The 19802-nt window shown below is 46.3% G+C and overlaps 1 protein-coding gene across 1 annotated transcript in view; it reads right to left on the bottom strand.

Moving 5' to 3' along the window:
- Window positions 1-2088: 2088 nt before the first annotated feature.
- The window catches only part of SPPL3 (signal peptide peptidase like 3), a 153134-nt gene continuing 135420 nt past the window's right edge, over window positions 2089-19802 (bottom strand). Inside the window, exons 7-11 of the mRNA XM_011948539.1 lie at window positions 8055-8161; window positions 7418-7581; window positions 6492-6691; window positions 5053-5162; window positions 2089-3907 (exon numbers count right to left, since the gene is read on the bottom strand). Coding sequence (XP_011803929.1) covers window positions 3836-3907; window positions 5053-5162; window positions 6492-6691; window positions 7418-7581; window positions 8055-8161 — 653 coding nt within the window. The 3' untranslated portion in view covers window positions 2089-3835. The remainder of the gene's footprint in view (window positions 3908-5052; window positions 5163-6491; window positions 6692-7417; window positions 7582-8054; window positions 8162-19802) is intronic.

Here is a 19802-nt window from a genome sequence, read left to right as displayed (position 1 = left end):
CTCAGCCTCCCAAAGTGCTGGGATTACAGGCTTGAGCCACCGCGCCCGGCCTCAGGATATCTGGTTTTGTTCACTGGCAGGACCAGTGCCTCAAACTTGACTGAAGCATGACTGATTGCCTCTAATGGACAGGAAAGGGCTCTGAATTCCAAGGGAAAGGCTGAGGAGGAAACAGATGATGGCTGAAGCAAAGAAAGGAGAGGGAAGAGTTTTGTGATGGGAGAGGCTCTCTGCACATGAGACAGTTGGAATCTGAACTTGCAGAAATTTGAGTTTAGAGTTTTGCAGATAGAAAGCACCCTATACATTGCAGGGAATAGGAAAGTCTTACCTGGTTTATACCTTCCAGAAAGAGGAAGAAGCTTGAGTTGGATGACTCGATCTGCAGTGCTTCAGCTGACACGTGTTAGCAGCCATTGTTCTAGAAATGATTTCACTGTTGGAAACTGCTGAAGAAATGGGATTGGTGAGGTGGGGAAGGCGGTCCCGGCCACTGTGCACTGAAGACCAGAAGGGAACCGAGACGGCTTCCTGGGGAGCCTGTGCCGCTGACACAGCTCTGTAGAGAATGGGGTTGCACAAACGTTGTCTCTAAGGCATGTACTCCATGCACTCTGACGTAAACGCCAGGCTTTACGAAACAGACGCGTACACACAAGTCAGTAATGTGAGAGCTGCTAAGCAGACACGGCAGGTTCTATTTTTAACACTTGACTAGCAAAATGGAACTCCCTTCCCCTCCATCCTCACAGAGAACCAGTGCTTTTGTTTTTCTTGTGGGTGACCTAACTTACCTGTTTACTGAAGGCCTGTGAGCCTGCTACAAAAGTAATTCAGACAGTAGCTTAGTCCCAAGCCGCCTTAGTTGGAACCATTCCTAGGCAGGGAGCTGTCACTGTCACATTCAGAGAGGGTATGCACTGTAATGACAGCAATGGAACACACTAGGCTTTGGATAGCCTTTACTGTCCTATCCTCATTAGCTCAATCTAGAAAAAAGTTATTAAAAAGTGGGAGTTCTAACAACATACAGTCTCTTTGTGAGGAAAAAGGACTTCAGATCAGTGAGGAAGGAGTCTGCTGAAATTTCATAAACATGCCCTACCTAATGCAGCAGACTTTAGGCAGCGGGGAGCAAAGGGAGACTGGAAGGGAAGTCCCATGTGTGCTTTAACTGCAGCCCACCCAGTCAATCTCCAACAAAAGGGCACAACTTCCAGAACTGGGAGGGAGTCCAGCGTGTCTACTGTGGGGAACTCAAGACAAGCAGAGCATTTGCTGTTTCTCTATCAGAGTTTTAAGGGCTTTGAAGATTAGGAACTGGAATCCAGGGTGCATTCACAGCTGTGTGTGGGTATTTCCCCCCAAAACCTGCACAGAAGTGTGAATGACAAAATCATGACGTTCCTTCTGTCTGGAATTTAATTTTCTTATGAAAACAAAGACAGAAAAATTAAAATGACCCACTGCCAGGATAACATTTTGCACCGTCGCCCAGGCTGGAGTGCCATGGCGTGATCTCTGCTCACTATAACCTCCGCCTTCCGAGTTCAAGCGATTCTCCTGCCTCAGCCTCCCAAAAAGCTGGGATTACAGGCGCCTGCCACCACACCCGGCTAATTTTTGTATTTTTAGTAGAGACGGGGTTTCACCATGTTGGCCAAGCTGGTCTCGATCTCCTGATCTTGTGATTCGCCCTCCTCGGCCTCCCAAAGTGCTGGGATTACAGGCGTGAAGGATAACATTATTTGTACCCATCACTGGCACTTGCCCTTCCTACGAGTCATTTTGGAGCCCCTCCCTGTCCCTGGGCCTGTTTAATTAGCTATTTGCATCCTTGCTGGCTGTGAAGGAAGGAAGGGAGAGTCTGGAGTGGAGTTTTCGTCTTCACCCAACGCAGAGGCAGTTTTGAGTTTTGTGGACAGCAGAAGCTTCAGTTCTTTGACGTTATCTATGACTGGGCCAGAGGTGCAGGTGGCCAGGTCTGGGGACAGACAGGACTTCCCATCAGTCTTCCAGAACAGGGAGGAGATGGCTGGGAGCTCTGTTTGGTACCAACAACCAAAGTGAAGATGATGTGACAAAGGCTACAAAGGAATCATTTATTAAAAACAAAACCCCAGAAACCCCTCAGCAGGATTTGATGACAACAACAGAGGAATCCAACACCCTGATTGCTTCAGGCTCTGTTGACAGCAGGATGGGTGCCCCCTGTGAGCTCAAGCCACAGTGACATAGCACACCAGTTCATTACACAGGTCAAGACAGAGGCAGCCACTGGGGCGGGGACCCTTGGGGAGGGGCTGGGACTCAGGGCCCTTCTCCAGCCTTTGTCGTCGTCAGGCATCCTCATGCCAACTGCAGGCTTGTCTCTGCCTCTGAACAATGGGTGCCTTCTTACCACGCAGGGGCTGCTTAGGTAAAGGCCAGCAGACCTAACACTAGTTACTCCCAGAACTCTGGGCTTGCAGCAGAGATCACAGCACAGGGCCAGGCTCTCAGGACAGAGCAGCTGGCTCTTTCCCCAGTTCCTGGAATTTAGGGCCCACCTCAGAGGGGCATTTGACATGTGTCCCCCACACCCATCTGTCACCACAGGTAAACCAAGACTATAATCACAACAGCAAGGACAGGATCGTGTTGCTTTTTTCCTTTTTTTTTTTTTTTTTCTTAAAGGAGTGAGGGCATGGAAAATATACAGCACACCAATGAAACAAAATGTCAAAAAAAAATACAAAAAAATAGAAAATAGAAAAATGTATTTACAAGTAGTACATTACTATGATGAGAAAGCACAAAGACACCTGCTGCTATAATACATGCATTGGCTCGAGAAGAAACTACGGAACACCCTGCAAGGGAGAAGCCTAGAAAAGAAAGAAAGGGCCGAAAGGTTTGAACTCTTCATCCCTAATTTGCTACACTGATCAAAACCAAGTTAGGGCTCCTAAAGTCCATGAGTCTATCAGCACAAATGCTATACTGGTTTGTAACTGCGGAGTCAGTTGTGAAGGGGAAGGACAGCAGCTTATCCATATACAAGGAAGCCACAGTAAACTGCTCGACATGCTCAAAACGACAGCAAGCCCCTGTCAGCTACACAGCGTGATCTTAGCAGGATTTCATTTTTGTTTATTCATATATATCTATGTGTGTGTATATATATATGTACGTATGTATAAAAACCGTGCCCTTGTTCACTGCCAACACAACATCTGGGTGGACATGAACTCATTACAACAAATTCTTATGTGGATGTTGTAAGAAGTCACTCAATGTCTGTGGATTTAATAAGTCACTTCACACCACAGAAAATATTTAATAAATCCAAAAAAAGGAAAGAAGAATATAACGACAGAAGAGCTTCTGTCTCAGTTCTCTGACACTGAGTCCCCCATAGGAAACTGGTCCCACAGTTCTCGAGGGGTCACTGAAGAAACTTCGGTTTGCTAATTTTTTCCATCCTTTTAGTGTTCAAAAGTTCTAGAAAGACTCCTCGCTGTTTTCAGTTTTTGAACAGTCAAATCTCCATCTCCCCAACAAGGTAACAGTCTGGTGCAGATCCATAAAAACGTGGGAGGAAGGAGCGCCGGGGAGAGGCCTGTCTCTCTGGGAAGGGGCCCCACCTCTACATCCGTAGGAAGAGAAGGAACCAGACGGGGCTCCAGCACCTCTCTCCTGCAAACAAGCTCCCTTTAAATGCCAAATCCGGTCACACGGCAGTTCCTTCAACACAGGCACATTTCTGAGCACCAGGCCAGCTCTAAGAGGAAACAAACCTTGAGTTGAGGGACAAGCACTACGATGGCCATCTGGTCACTTTCTCCGCGATCCATCATACTTCCAGGAACCGGGAGCTGCTGGACTTGGAGTGGAAAGGCTCAGACCACATCCGCCGGAGGTCGCCCTGAGAAACAAGGGACTTTCTAAGTTACAGATTTAAACACAAGGCACACACAGCTGTCTTTTCTGATTCTTTAAATTTTTTTTTTTTTTTAAGATATGAAGTCTTCCTATATTGGCCAGGCTGGTCTCAAACTCCTGGGCTCAGACAACTCTCCTGCCTTGACCTTCCAAAGTGCTAGGATTACAGGCATGAGCCACTGCGCTTGGCCTCGTTCTGATTTTTTCTGGATGGGTTCTCGCTCTGTCACCTAGGCTGGAGTGCAGTGGTGAGATCTCAGCTCACTGCAACCTCCGACTCCTGGGTTCAAGCAGTTCTCTTGCCTCAGCTTCCCAAGTAGTTGGGATTACAGGCGCTCACCACCATGCCTGGCTCATTTTTGTGTTTTAGTAGAGACAGGGTTTCACCATGTTGGCCAGGCTGGTCCTGAACTCGTGACCTGCCTGCCTCAGCCTCCCAAAGTGCTGGGGTTACAGGCGTGAGCCACCATGCGCCATGCCCCCTTTCTGATGCTGGATCTGAGATCAGATTGCTTCTGCGGAAAATCAAAGAGCATTTAAATCTCACCCATTCAAAAATAACCCACTATTTTTAGGAGGACTCCCTAGAAGGGGTGCTTTTAGGCTCCTTGAGCAAGAAAGGGGCTTTTAGCAACTCTATAGAGGTCGTGAGTCAGGTGACCTGGGCAAGTGAGTTGACCTCTGTAATCTGCTTCCTCATCTGTAAAACGGGGAACAGACACCTGGGAAATAACATGCTCTCTAATTCTGGTTTTATCATATGCTGCCTCAACACTATTCAATTTTAATTATTCCCAAACTTGAATGTAGCGTTAAGCTGTTAGATGGCGGGAGGGCACTGCTTTGAACAGAAGCAGAAAGTTCCCTCAGCTGGGCTCTAGGGCTTTCAATTAGTTATTCCTCGCCCAGGTGGTGTAGTGGCCTAGCTCATGAGCATTTTCTGACAGTGACTGCATGAGTCTGCAAGCGTTTGCTAATGCCAGGGTAGCGCACACACACACAAAACAGCAGAGAGCAAAAGCTCACTCAGGGGCTTAAGCAGAATCACCTCCAGCGAGGAGAGTGCAAACCCAGGCACAGGGCCAATCCAAGTTATTGCTTTCACAGGTTTGTAACTGCTGCTCTCACCTTTAAATAGGCCATCGTGAGGAGTGGCAATAAGGTAAATGGCACCAAATAGAGAAGGGCGGGCTGGGCGGCCCGGTGAATGCGAGACGCCACAGTAGCAGTGAGCAGGCCTGTGAGGAGAGAGAAGCATCTGTGAGACAGGAGAGGGAACCCGTGTCACCTGGCTGCTGCTTGGCAAAGTCCTGCGACTGCACAGATCTAATGTGCTGTCGTCCATTCTATGGTTGGGGTGTGGAATGCCCAGCTTGGGCAGCTGAAGAAATGTGGATCAGCGTAGCTTTAAAAAACACCTACAACTCCAAGGACACATGACTGACCCAGGTCTAATTCCTTGCTCTGGTTCCTGGGTTCAAACCCTCCCCTCCAGCCCCAAGTGTGCCTCTGTCTCCTGTGATGCTGGATGTGGGAGGCAGAAGACCTGGGTTTAAGTTCCAACTCTGCTACTCACAACAGCTAACATAACCGTAGTTCAGACCTTCCACCTCTCCCAGCCTCAGCCTGCCCATCTGTCTAATGGGAATAATGCCACTTGCCTTGCCCCTCTGAGTTTGTGGACTGAAATGAACCCATGTGAATGAACTGCTCTGGGACGAGGACAGTGCTGGGTTTGAGGAGGAGGCACGGAGTGCAAGAGACGCTCCTTTCCAGTCACTGTGCGGGAGCAGTTGCATATGCAGGCAGGTTACTGCTTTTCCCAGCCCCATCACAACCATCTCCTGTCTGCCTACACGAGCTGGCCACAAAACTCTGCCTAGGTCAGAGTGGCAGAAATATAGAACTAATGAATGTAAGTATCTGTTGAATCAAGTAGGAAATAAATACAACAGTCATTCAACTCTAGAGGAAGTTTTTTTTTTTTTTTTTTTTGAGACGGAGTCTCGCTCTGTCACCCAGGCTGGAGTGCAGTGGCTGGATCTCAGCTCACTGCAAGCTCCGCCTCCCAGGTTCCCACCATTCTCCTGCCTCAGCCTCCCGAGTAGCTGGGACTACAGGCGCCCGCCACCTCGCCCGGCTAGTTTTTTTGTATTTTTTAGTAGAGACGGGGTTTCACCGTGTTGGCCAGGATGGTCTCGATCTCCTGACCTCGTGATCCACCCGTCTCAGCCTCCCAAAGTGCTGGGATTACAGGCTTGAGCCACCGCGCCCGGCCCTAGAGGAAGATTTAAGCACAGACAAATCCACTGCACTGTGTGCTGTGTGTCCTTGGCTTTGAAGACTGACATGCTTTTCCTACAGTGTTCTTCGATACACTGCTGGAGAGGGAACTGGCCTATCCAGTACACAGAACACTTAGCATCTCACAGGCCAGGTTGTCTATTACAGCACTCAGAATTCCTGCTCTCCTTCTATCCAGTATCTGTAGCTAGAAGACCTGATTTAATTCCAAGGGTTGGAGGTCAGGCAGAGCGAGGATCATCTGCACTTTCTGGTTCTCTTACCTACAAAGTATCCGATGAGGGTGCAGTGAAAGTAGGAGACCTTCTGCATGCGCCCGGAGATGTTGGCAGGTCCAGGGGCCCCACAGGAGTCCCCACTGGCTTGTTTTTTGTAGTTGTCATAGCGAAGGACAAAGCACAGTAGGAGACCAGGCATCACGATGTCTCCGATGCCCAACATGGAGAAGTGGCTGCCAGTGGAGCTGGAATGCAGTTTCACAGGTTAGCGACATCACACTCTACACAATCCAGTTTCTATTCCTTTTGTGCAAAGTTTGTTAGCTTTTTAAGGAGTCAAAGAGCTTATCTGCATGGTAGATGGAAATCTCCTCTGATGGAACATCAGTTTTAAGAGTGCAGAGAGAAAAAGCTGCAACAGTACTGGCACTAGAGATCTCCACCTGGCCCCACCGTGTTTCAGGAGAGCCCCTTGGAAATGACTGCTGAAGTGATTTGCATAAGTGCTGCTTCCTCTAGAAATGTCAAACGATTCATCATTTGTGACACATTCACTGTTGAGACTTCAAATAAGCACTTGGCTACTATTACAGGTGGAAGATTAAAGCAGTACATTCATTCTGCCAAGATTATATTACCAGGAGCTGTATAATTCTACCATTAGAACCTATTTTTACAAATATCTTACAAGTTAAAAGGATCCAGATTCTCCTAACTCCCTCCAGCCAACTCGAAACAGTGGAAACAGCAGTAAGGCATGGCTGTTTGCTGACATTAATCAATAATAAAAGGCAGCGCCTGGATCACTTAGTGGTCGTTCTTGGCAAGCCAAGAATCTCATTCTCTTCTGCAGCATGGAGACAATGACCCCAGGTTGGGATCAGAATGCTGACGACATAAGAGACTGACCAAGGCTGGGGACAGACAGGCACAGGAAGACAGTGTGGTCCTGTCGTCGCATGAGGTCCTACCTTGGGAAGACCAGTTTTCCAGGCAGAGACAGGCGAGGAACATCACGCCCAACATTGGGCCCCAGGTGGAGCTTCCGGGATAGAACGTCAAGGGGATTGTCAGCCGGCTGAGTGGCCACCTTCACCATGACGTTGCTATTGAAGATGTAGGCTGAGAAAAATACCTGCCGAGTTGGAGAGATGCCTTTAACAGAGGGAGCTGGAAGCAACCTGCTTTCAGCATCAGTCCTCCTTGCTGTTAAGAGCAGAGTCTCAGAATGCTGTGACTGCAATGCTTTCTTTGTATGATTTGAGAAAATCTTTGCTCTTCCTGTGTACTTGCCAATTTCTGCACTCTCCACACCCAGAGATTACTCCATGACAGGGTGGCCCTCACTGCAGCGAATCTTGTCAACCTGTTACCTCTTCTATCCTAGGAGTCACACACACACACACTACCTACTGTACAACTTCTCAGCAAACAAAAGGATCAGACTGCACACCCATGAACAACTAACTACAGTTAAGGACTCTGGAGAGAGAGTGATCGGCGGCAGGGCAAGCCCAACTTTGGATACTTCTAGTTAATAGTTTTCGGGAGTGAATGCTTCACTTCAACACAAAGAAGGGGAGGGGCTCCAAGGACATAAACGCTTACCCAAAAGACATCATAGATTAGAAGTCCTGAGAGAAGCAAGCAGGAGACCTTGAGGCTCGGCAGGCGGACAAAGGCAATCATGGCGACACAGAGGCCCATGGCCAGTGCTGGGGAGGAGACAAGATACAGCAGATAGCAGTCGGTGTGGACTCCAGGCTCATCCTCTTTCCACAAGCTATGCCCCTTCACAGAGTTTGCAATTCCCTCAGAAATCACGCAGCCCTAAGCTCCAGCTTCAGAAACTTACATGCAATTTATGCAAAGCACCCATTTCTTCAGCCTGTTTGGACTTGTGGAATTTGGGGTGATTGCTTTCCTCCTGCTAGACACAGTGCTCGGCTGTTGGAGACCCAGGAAACCAGTCTGAGACCTCCCAGCTGTCTTTTCCTGCCTTCCCTCCAATGTTGTGGATGTGTTGTCCTTGCTCCCTGCTTTAAAGTGAACTCACACCCTAGATAACACCCCCTCCCTTTCATTCACTTGGAGGCATCATCCCAGCAATTCATTAACTGCATTATAGAAAACTAGAGAATACAGTAAAGCAAAATAAAAAAATTACATTGCCACTTTTCAGAGATTACCACTGTTAAATATCTTCCTAGAATTTTTTTTTTTGAGATGGAAAAATCACCCAGGCTGCAGTGTAATGGCACAATCTCAACTCACTGCAACCTCTGCCTCCTGAGTTCATGTTTGTATTTTTAGTAGAGATGGGGTTTCACCATGTTGCCCAGGCTGGTCTCGAATTCTTGTTTTTTGTTTTGTTTTGTTTTGTTTGAGATGGAGTCTTGCTCTGTCGCCCCAGCTGAAGTGCAGTGGCCGGACCTCAGCTCACTGCAAGCTCTGTCTCCTGGGTTCCCGCCATTCTCCTGCCTCAGCCTCCTGAGTAGCTGGGACTACAGGCGCCCGCTACCTCACCCGGCTAGTTTTTTTGTATTTTTAGTAGAAACGGAGTTTCACTGTGTTAGCCAGGATGATCTCAATCTCCTGACCTTGTGATCCGCCCGCCTTGGCCTCCCAAAGTGCTGGGATTATAGGCGTGAGCCACCGTGCCCGGCCTGGTCTTGAATTCTTGACCTGTGGTTACCCAGGACACCATTTACACCATTTGCAATCATGTATTTTTTTTTTTTTTCTGAGACAGGGTCTTGCTCTGTCGCCCAGGCTGGAGTGCAGTCATGCAATCTTGGCTCACTGCAGCCTTTGCTTCCTGGGCTCAAGCAATACTTAGCCTCCTGAGTAGCTAGGACCACCAGCACATGCCACCACACCTGGCAAATTTTTGTATTTTTTGTAGAGATGAGGTCTTGCTATGTGGCCCAGGCTGGTCTCAAGCAATAATCTTACCCTGGTCTCCCAAAGTGCTGGGATGACAGGCATGAGCCACCATGGCCAGCCTACAGTCCTTTTTTTAATGACTTGCTGAAAGTGGAGTCATCTGGAATTTTCTGGTGCTTCCCTACTGGGGTGGTTGGCTTTTCCTCTATCCCATATATTTCCCATAAATTAGATGTTATCATCTGAGCTCTTGATCACTTCCAGCAGGGCTTTCATCCCTGCTACTCCACTGACACTGCTCCTGGGGGCTTGCCAAGCATCCCCTCACTGGTAGCCATAGTAATCGACTTCTGTCCTCCTCTTACCCGACCTTTGGGCAGCAACCTGCCCAGCTGATGGCTCCCTCCTTCTCCCTTGGTTCTCAGGACAATGTGCTCTCCTGTTCCTCCCCTCTCACTGGCCACTCCTTTTCAGGCTTCTCTGTAGCTCCTCCTCAATTCCCAGCATTCCATGGTCCTTTCCTCAGATCTTTTCCTCTCTCAGTGATCTCGTCCAATCTCAAGGCTCTTGAGACTATATGTCATCAACTCACACATTTTTATTTCCAGCCTGAATCTCTTCTTGGAGCTCAAGACTCATACATCCTATGGCCTAAGGGACATAATGACAGGCTGATTTTCCTACAATTATATTTAAGATTATTACACTTCCTGCCCTTGCCTTATTTTTCTTTTCATCTCTCAACATGTGATATACAAAATTTCTTCTTTTTTTTTTTTAAACATTCTCACTCCCCTCAACTCCAGTGAAGGTTCCCCGAGAGCATGGCTCACTGCTCACCCCTGTAGTCTAGGCCGGGGCCTGGCAGGTGCAGGGTCTCTCCCTTCCTTCAGCTCTCTTCCTGCACTGTTCTGCAGACACAGGTTTGATGAGGACACAGAGCTGTTGAGGAATTCTTCATGGGGTCTTGTGGTGGGATGACTGTCGAACTCTCTGGCCAGGGAGGACACTGTCCACCGTATAGCCCAAGCCCTCAACACGCATTCCTGTGGCTCCGTTTTCTAGCCAGTTCAACACAATTCCCCCCTCTCCACACACACTGTGTTTTTTCACACTCTAGACAGACGGTCCTGCCCTGGCTCCTTGATCTGGAAAATCCATCCTCATTCTTAAAGAGCCAGGTCAAGAGGGCTTTCTCAGAGTCTTTCCTGATCCAACCAGTCAGTTGCTGCTGCTTTTTTGTTTTTTTTTTTGAGATGGAGCTTTGCTCTTATTGCCCAGGCTGCAGTATAATGGCACAATCTCAGCTTACTGCAGCTTCCACCTCCTGGGATCAAGTGATTCTCCTGCTTCAGCTGGGATTACAGGCGCACGCCACCACGCCCAGCTAATTTTTGCATTTTTAGTAGAGATGGGGTTTTACCATGTTGGTCAGGCTGGTCTCAAACTCCTGACCTCAGGTGACCCACCTGCCCCGGCCTCCTAAAGTGCTGGAATTACAAGCATGAGCCACCATACCCGGCCCAGTTGCTTCTTCTATGTGATGTGCCATAGAACGTTGAATGTGTCTCAACTCACTCGTCCATTCTATGACTGTGAATATTTACACACTGGTGAGTTTATTCCCTAAGCTAACTGACCACGTGCTCCTCGGAAACAGAAACCATGTCTGATTCTTTCTGTGGATTCCTAGCACTTGACAGAGTAGACATTCAATAAATACCTGCTGAATGAAGGCGGAGTCTCGCTCTGTCGACCGGACCGGAGTGCAGTGGCCGGATCTCAGCTCACTGCAAGCTCCCCCTCCCGGGTTTACGCCATTCTCCTGCCTCAGCCTCCCAAGTAGCTGGGACTACAGGCGCCCGCCACCTCGCCCGGCTAGTTTTTTGTATTTTTAGTAGAGACGGGGTTTCACCGTGTTAGCCAGGATGGTCTCGATCTCCTGACCTCGTGATCCGCCCGTCTCGGCCTCCCAAAGTGCTGGGATTACAGGCTTGAGCCACCGCGCCCGGCCCAAATTTCCAATTATTCTAAGGAAAGTAAAAAGCCACATGAGCAGATATATTTCATTTTCATAGAACTGGTGGTAAACTGTCAATATATGTAATCAAGTGGGTAAATACAGCAGCTTGGCAGACCCTGGACACATCAACTAAATTACTATTTCATGGGTTCCTACTGTGTGGACGGTGCTATCTAAACACAGAGGAGAAAAAGCTGCTCCATCCTACAACTCAGACTCTGAGTTGGAAAGACAGTAGTCAACCCCGAAAGAGCAAAATACGTATCTTCATCTCCACTGTCATCACTGTTATCAAGCACTCACTGAGCTACAGGGTGAGCTGCAGCGTGAGTTCTGGAGAGATGTGGTCAAGACCTAATTCTTGACTTTATAATCATATAGGATGTTTATTATACTAGAGTCTCCTTTAATTTTTAAATAAATTCATAAAACACAACCAACCCAGTAAAATGTATACAAAGGCATGTCATTTGAAATGAATCCAATGAAATGTATTAGTCAGTGAGGCTTGACAAAGCTCAGAGCATTCAGAGCTGCAGAGGGATGACTGAAGCATGATGTTTAGGGCACTGAGAGACGTACCCAGAGCCCCTGCTATGATCAACTCACACGCGTATCTGAAAGGACGGGCCCTCCCATGGTCATCATCTTCAGGAAACAAAGATTTGGTTGTGTCATGAGTCAATCAACAGGACATTTTCAGGGAGCAGCTCAGGCGGCTGGAGGAACAACAGTGGTCAGCAGTAGGTGGGAAGCGCATCGGGCCAGAGCACAGGTGAAACACAGGTTTGTGTATAGATACTGGCTAGAGGTGATCTGTTCATGGACTTAACAGGTGAATACATGGAATGCAAGGCATCAAGGGCACAAAGAAAGTAACAGAAGGCCTAGGATGGACAGATGAGAGACAGGAGTCTGTGGGGAGTGAGGGTCAGAGGACTGAATGATGCAGCTCACTAGTAACCAAGGGAGGGGCGGGGAAACAGACTGGACAGAGAAGCAAGAGGCCAAGCTCCTCGGGGTAAGTTTATTTGCCTCTGTGACACATGCAGACGACCTGTCCCTTCCTGACCTTTTTTCTTTTTTTGGAGATGGAGTCTTGCTCTGTCGCCCAGGCTGGACTGCAGTGGCACGATCTTGGCTCACTGCAACCTGTGCCTCCCAGGTTCAAGCAATTCTGTCTCAGCCTCCCAAGTAGCTGGGCATACCAGCGCCCGCCACCACGCCCAACACATTTTTGTATTTTTAGTACAGATGGGGTTTCATCATATTGGTCAGGCTGGTCTTGAACTACTGACTTCAGGTGATCCGCCTGTCTCAGCCTCCCAAAGTGCTGGGATTACAGGCATGGGCCACCGCGTCTGGCCCATCCTGACCTTTTCTACTCAATTTACCATAGAAACACTTCATCCTAACAGCGCAGGGGCCACTTGCTGCTTTGTCATCCAACTCATGCTAATCCTCCTCTACCTGGGTCTAAACTAAATATGGAACAGACTGCTCAGTGAGACTGCCCAGTGACTGGGTTTTCCATGACTCTAGACAGTGTCATTCTATCCTGACCTTCCAAATAAGAAAGTCTGGGTTCATCTTCAACACATCACAGTCTCTCATCGTGCACATGAAATCTGCAGCCATTCTGAGGTGTTACCCTTTACTGTTACTGCAGACCTTGCTCAAAACTCCGCCCACTTTCTACTTTGCTGTGTCTCCTTACCCTCCCCCTCCTTCTCTTTCCCATGTACTGTTCACATAATTTCCTGCCTTCAGGTCACCAGGTTCCCTTCTCTGTGACGAATCAAGTCTAATTATAAACTGCATAAACTCAGGAGGCACAACCTCCACAGAACGGAGCTGAGCACCACGCTGGCTCTGCCTTGGCGTCTGTCTGAATGGGTTCCTCCTATTCCTCAGCCTATCCCTTCTCTCCATCTGTGTTAAGTTGAACACCCACTTTCCAATTAGACCATCTAGGTCCTCCTCACTCTAGTCTAAGTTCCATATATGAAGACGCAGAAGGCATCCGTTTGTCTCAGAGAAAGAAGGCTCTTAGAGGTATTTGGAATTAATACCACTGACCAGCGAATACTGCCACAAGCGATGTCATATTCCCAGAACGTGTTCTCAATCAGTCATTTAGTTTGCCTGCCTTTCATTCTGTCATTCAAGTAACCCTTAAAAAATCTTACCTTCTCAGAACTTTTCAAGGTTAAAGTGAAGGGAGGTGCTCTCTTTCCCTTGTGGCTTTAGACACTCCTGAGACTCTCTTATAGGTTCACCAACATGCTTAACTTTTGGTTAAATGCATATTAACCAAAAGTGTTGGGGGAAGTAAATGATTAATTTTAGCCATTTAGCTACAGTTATTTTCAATTTATCACTGATATCTCTGTATCACACTGTCTTCTACAACCAGTGGGCCAGGGACGAAGACAGTGAGACCAAACGGAGCTCAAATGTTCTCTACGAGGATGACATAACCTGTAAGGTTTCTAAGCAGTGCTCCCGTTCTCGATACAGGCTCTCTAGATATCTATGCCCTGTGTGGACTCAGCGCACCAAGAGTGTACCATTTTATTTATTTATTTATTTAGAGACAGAGTCTCACTCTGTTGCCCAGGCTGGAGTGCAGTGGTGCAATCTCAGCTCACTGCAACCCCTGCCTTCCAGGTTCAAGTGATTCTCCTGCCTCAGGATCCCGAGTAGCTAGGACTACAGGCGCATGCCACCATGCCCTGGTTAATTTTTGTATTTTTAATAGAGATGGGGTTGCATCGTGTTGGCCAGGCTGGTCTCCAACTCCCGACCTCAGGTGATCTGCCCTCCTCAGCCTCCCAAAGAGCTGGGATTACAGGCGTGAGCCACCGCCTGTGTAGCATTTTAAAACAAAATATCAATTGTTAGATTTCTGGCCCTAAACATGTTCTAATCATAGGTTAGCAGCAACTGCTATAAAACGAGGGGACTGAATCAGACATCTGTCAAGACTCTGTTAGTCCCTGAACTAGGCAGCGGATAGACTGTAAATCAGGTTCTATGATCCTTGATCACTAGGGGTGCGTGCTCAATATTCATCAGCTTTTAGTTCACACACCATCACCCATAGGTTGAACTCTTTCAAGTCTTCCCAAATCTGAAAGGTTAATTTGCCAGATGAAACTGAGAGTAGACAAAACAGCCCTACACTTAAGTTTGGGAAAATCCTGAAGCCCATTCTTAATGTTAATACTTCTTAGTGTAGCCCTGAAAATAATTTATCATCCTGTTTTCACTCTAAATTAACTTCAAAGAACAGACTTTAATTAAGAAACACTAATTTTAAAAAACCTAGCCACCAAATATCATATCACTGCTTACAAGATGATTTCAGACTCTGCAGAGAAGTCTGAAAGATAATATTCATGGCAGAGAGCAACATATTTCAGTGTATTACACAATACAGCTAGAAAGCTAGACTACTGTGACAGCAGAAAACAAGTCAAACACAAGAAACAAACGCAAAGCTCAAAGGCTCTCTTTGAGGAAAAATTCCATCCTTGGTCACAAGGGCAGTTCAACCAGTGCAAACTGGTAGGAAGAAGAGATCTGTGGATAAGTAATACTGGGAAACTGCAGTAATGACAGAAAACAGGGTAAAAGTCTAATTAGGGTTTAGGGGAGCCTCACTGAACACTCAGCAAAACTTTTCAACTGTGAAGTGAATTTTCCAATGGAAATGTACTTCTGATAGTGGCCACTGGGAACACAAAGTTTGTCCTTTATGGCCAATTTTCTATCAACTGTACAGTCTAGAGGAAGAGACTCGCATAGTAAAACAGACCCTTTAGTATTACTTACAGAGAGGTGCTCACCCCACTCCTCCCTTAGTGAGTCTGATAAACCTGTCCCAGACCTGTCTGCAGAAGTACAACAAAGAAAATTCTCCCAACTTGCTCTAAAGTGTGTGTTTCCAATGGCTGTGAAAAGAATGTCACCTTCCACCAAGCTAAACTGTTTTTTTGGTAACATACTATTAGTAAACAGGCATTTTTTTCTGTTCTCTGCAATGCTAAGGTAGGGCAGAGCTGAGGGTAGAAAGACCACACTGCTTATTGTTTTGAGAGGCAGCTCATCTTTTTTGGGTCAGCAGCTTAGTAAGCACTTTAAACCCTCAGCAAAACATGTAAATAGTATCATGTGTGTCTGGACACAAGAATAAAGAGATTCAAGAAAGGAGAGCCATCAAAAAGTTAGCAGTGGGATTACCAAGAAACTCAGACCACATGGACCACATGGCATATGAGACTTCAAGGCAGTTAAAATATCATTTGCCATAATATGGGCTTTGCGTCTGCTAGCATTGAGATTAATCATCCTGCTTAGGTGATTACTGCTTTACATTACTTTAAACCAGCAGCATCTGGTGCTTTCAGCGTCTCATTCCACATTTGTTTAGGTGGATTTAAGTGCATCGTTATGGGGGTGGTCTCTCAATCTGTCATTTAAAGACACCATCATAAAACAGTTCCTCTTGGGAATATGTGGTTCACAGTCATCCAAACAGCCAACTTACATGCACTGAAAACATGTGGTTTAGATTCTAACCAACTAACCGGAATTTCTAAATAGTTACTGTTCAGACGTAACAGTAAGAGAGATATCTGCCTGTTTCCTCATCAGGAAGCCACTGGACTAGGTAAGATTTAAGGGATATAATCATAAAAGATATGAGATTGATTTGGACTAAAATTTATTCTCTGTGCTCCAATAATTATCATGATCAAGATTCCTTAATATTGTATAATATATATTTTTAAAAGATTAGGTTTTACTAAAGTTTTTCAGAATCCCCTTCATGCTCAGTTTATACATGAATCACTTCTTCCCTACTTTAAATTAACAAATCATTGTTTGCAGAATTCAACAAGTGCTACTCTCAGGAAAAGTCTAATGCACACAGCTGTCACTTTATCACTCTTAATAATAACTAGTCCTTATAGAATCAGCACTTACCCAGCCTTTTACCATAAGCTTGGCAAGCAACTTGTTGTATTACTTTGAATGTAATTTCATCAACTTCCAGAAGCACTGAAGTATCATAACATAAATCACAAGCTACTGAAACCACTAATTAATACTTGATTTGGGAAATCAGGTTTGATAGCCACTTAAAAATTGTAGCCACTGCACTTCAGACTGCTGATATGCATAGTGGGTTCTCTAGTACTGAAGCAAACAATCCCAGTACATGTTTATATAAGGGAATACAAGAAGCTAAACAAACCACCAAACCTGTCAGAATCAGCAAAGGTGAATTACTACACAGATAGGCATGGATGATTTTGACTTTGCCTTCCCTGTCTGTGTCATCAAAGGTCTGTAGAGTCTAGAGGGTAACTTGGTCTGCAAACTCAAGGAACTGTTTTAATAGCTTGGTATACGGTAGATACTCAAAAAAAAAAAAAAAAACACTGAATAACTACTATGAAAACAGATTTACATATTTATAAAAAACAAAAACATATTTAGCATTTTATTTCTAAAATGACTGAACAGTAAATTTTTTTTTTTTTTTTTTTTTTTTTGAGACGGAGTCTTACTCCGTCGCCCAGGCTAGAGTGCAGTGGTGTGATCTCAGCTGACTGCAACCTCCACCTCCTGGGTTGAAGCGATTCTCCTGTCTCACCGTTCTGAGTAGCTGGGATTACAGGTGCACACCACCACGCCCGGCTAATTTTTGAACTTTTAGTAGAGACGGGGTTTCACCATGTTGGCCAGGCTGGTCTCGAATTCCTGACCCCAGGCGATGTGCCCACCTCAGCCTCCCAAAGTGCTGGGATTACAGGCGTGAGCCACCGCGCCCACGCCCGGCCTGAACAGTAACATTGACAGTTTCTCTTTAAATGCAGCAGTTCTACAAAAGTTCCCACATGTGTTGACAGAGTCACTACCATGCTCAGCATAGAGAGTGGTCACATCATCCACCAAAACCCCTGTGTTTTTTCTTTATAGTCACCCCACTCCTCCACACAAACCCTGCCAACCACTGAGCTGTTCTCCATCACTATAATCTTGTCTTTTTGAACAAATGTATTTTAAAATTGTAAGTATAACTTATATTTGTATGTTTTAACAATTTGCAATACACTTGCTAGTTTGTTTCCACAGAATACTGTTTCTTATGGCATTTTACTAACTTGACACACAGACATTTCAAATCATTGTACTGGTCAAAGTCACTCATGAGGAAAAAAAATTCCTAGGTGCAGAAGGACAAGTTTTTTGTTTTCCTTAAAGTTTAAAATTTCTTTCTTATTAAGATGATTCTGATTCTGGATCCAGAAAAAAAAAAGCTGACAATCCTTTTTGTCAAATTCTATCCAAATTGACCATTAACAGAACATCCTTGGTTTTGAGTTAATTCATATATTTGATGCAAATGTCTTCTAAAAAAAAATCCAAACAATTAGCTTGAGGTCACAGTGAGTTAGGATCATGTCACCATACTGCAGCCTGGACAAAAGAGCAAGAACCTTTCTCTAAAACAAATTAAAAATAAAAACCCCAAACAATGGATCAAATACTATGCAGCAAACTTAACATCAGTCATACCAAGTATATATAGCCTATAAGATCAATACTTAGAAACTGTGTGACTAACTTAGCTACTCCGAACTTGAGGCAGTAACAGTAAGCATCACTCTGGGTGGCTCTGGGCTCAGACAATGATGAACATCAACCCCATTATCTCTGAGCCAGCACAGCCCCAGAGCTGCAGGGAAACACTGCCTGGTGGAGTGCAGAAGAGCCTCCCAGACCTAGCACTGGTTCCGAAGAGCTCTGTCTCCAAAGTCTGGAGTAGCTTTATGGTTATTTGGAGTAGGTAACAGGAATAGATGCAATCCATACCTGTACCCCAGATTTTCAAATTCTTCCCTTAAAAATTCTTCAGAATTATGAGTAGTACAAAATTGACTGTCTTTTTTTTTTTTTTTTTTGAGGCGGTGTCTGGCTCTGTCTCCCGGACTGGGGTGCAGTGGCCGGATCTCAGCTCACTGCAAGCTCCACCTCCCGGGTTTACACCATTCTCCTGCCTCAGCCTCCCGAGGGGCTGGGACTACAGGCGTCCGCCACCTCGCCCTGCTAGTTTTTGAATTTTTTTTTTTTAGTAGAGACGGGGTTTCACCGTGTTGGCCAGGATGGTCTCGATCTCCTGACCTCGTGATCCGCCCGTCTCGGCCTCCCAAAGTGCTGGGATTACAGGTTTGAGCCACCGCGCCCGGCCAAAATTGACTGTCTTTATATTTTAACCTTCTTCCCTTTGGAACCACCAAAAGAAAGGAAAAGGGGACAGTTTACAATCCCTTTTAAAGGATTTTACTTTGTGGGGCAGAGCAATTAGATAAAAATTTTCTGAGATTATGAAAGTGAACTGTGGAAATGTAAGGACTGTATACAAAGGAAGTGGAGGCTGGGTGCAGTGGGCTCACGCCTGTAATCCCAGCACCTTGGAAGGCTGAGGTGGGTGGATCACCTGAGCTCAGGAGTTCAAGACTAGCCTGGCCAACATGGTGAAACCTCGTCTCTACTAAAAATACCAAAAAAAAAAAAAAAAAAAAAAAAAATTAGCAAGGTGTGGTGGCGGGCACCTATAATCCCAGCTACTGAGGAGGCTGAGGCAGGAGAATCACTTGAACCTAGGAGGCAGAGGTTGCAGTAAGCCGAGATCACACCAGTGCACTCCAGCCTGGGCAACAGAGTGAGACTTCATCTCAAAAAAAAAAAAAAAAGGTGGAAACAGAATGATACGGTTTAAAAGAAAAGTTGAAAAACATCTCAAGGGGCTGGGCCTCGGGGCTCATGCTTGTAATCCCAGTGCTTTGTGGAGACGCAGTCTCACTGTATTGCCCAGGCTGGTCTTTAACTCCTGGCCTCAAGCGATCCTCCCATCTGGCCTCTCAAAGTGTGGGGATCACAGGCTTGAGCCAATGCACTGGCCCAATCCCAGCACTTTGGGAGGACTGCTTGAGGCCAGGAGTTCAAGACCAGCCTGAGTAACATAGTGAGACCCATCTTTATAAAATAATAATAAAAAAATGGGCTGGGTACGGTGGCTTGTGCCTGGAGTCCTACCTACTTGAGAGGCAGAGGTGGGAGAACTGCTTGAGCTCAAGAGTTGGGTAAGCACTGACCATGCACTGCGCTCCAGCCTGAGCAGCAGAGTAAGGTCCTGTCTCAAAACCAAACAAAACAAAAAGCTGGGGGAGGGCAGGCACAGTGGCTCATGCCTGTGCACATTGGGAGGCCGAGGTGGGAGGATCGCCTGGGTCCAGGAGTTCAAGACCAGCCTGGGCAACATGAGACCCTGTCTCTATTTAAAAAAAAAAAAAAAAGGCTGGGTGTGGTGGCTCACGCCTGTAGTCCCAGCACTTTGGGAGGCCAAGGCAGGTGGATCACCTGAGGTCAGG

Source organism: Colobus angolensis, unplaced genomic scaffold, assembly GCF_000951035.1.
Source record: "Colobus angolensis palliatus isolate OR3802 unplaced genomic scaffold, Cang.pa_1.0 Scaffold28, whole genome shotgun sequence".
NCBI classification, from domain to species: domain Eukaryota; kingdom Metazoa; phylum Chordata; class Mammalia; order Primates; family Cercopithecidae; genus Colobus; species Colobus angolensis.
This window is presented reverse-complemented; position numbering and strand designations above follow the sequence as displayed.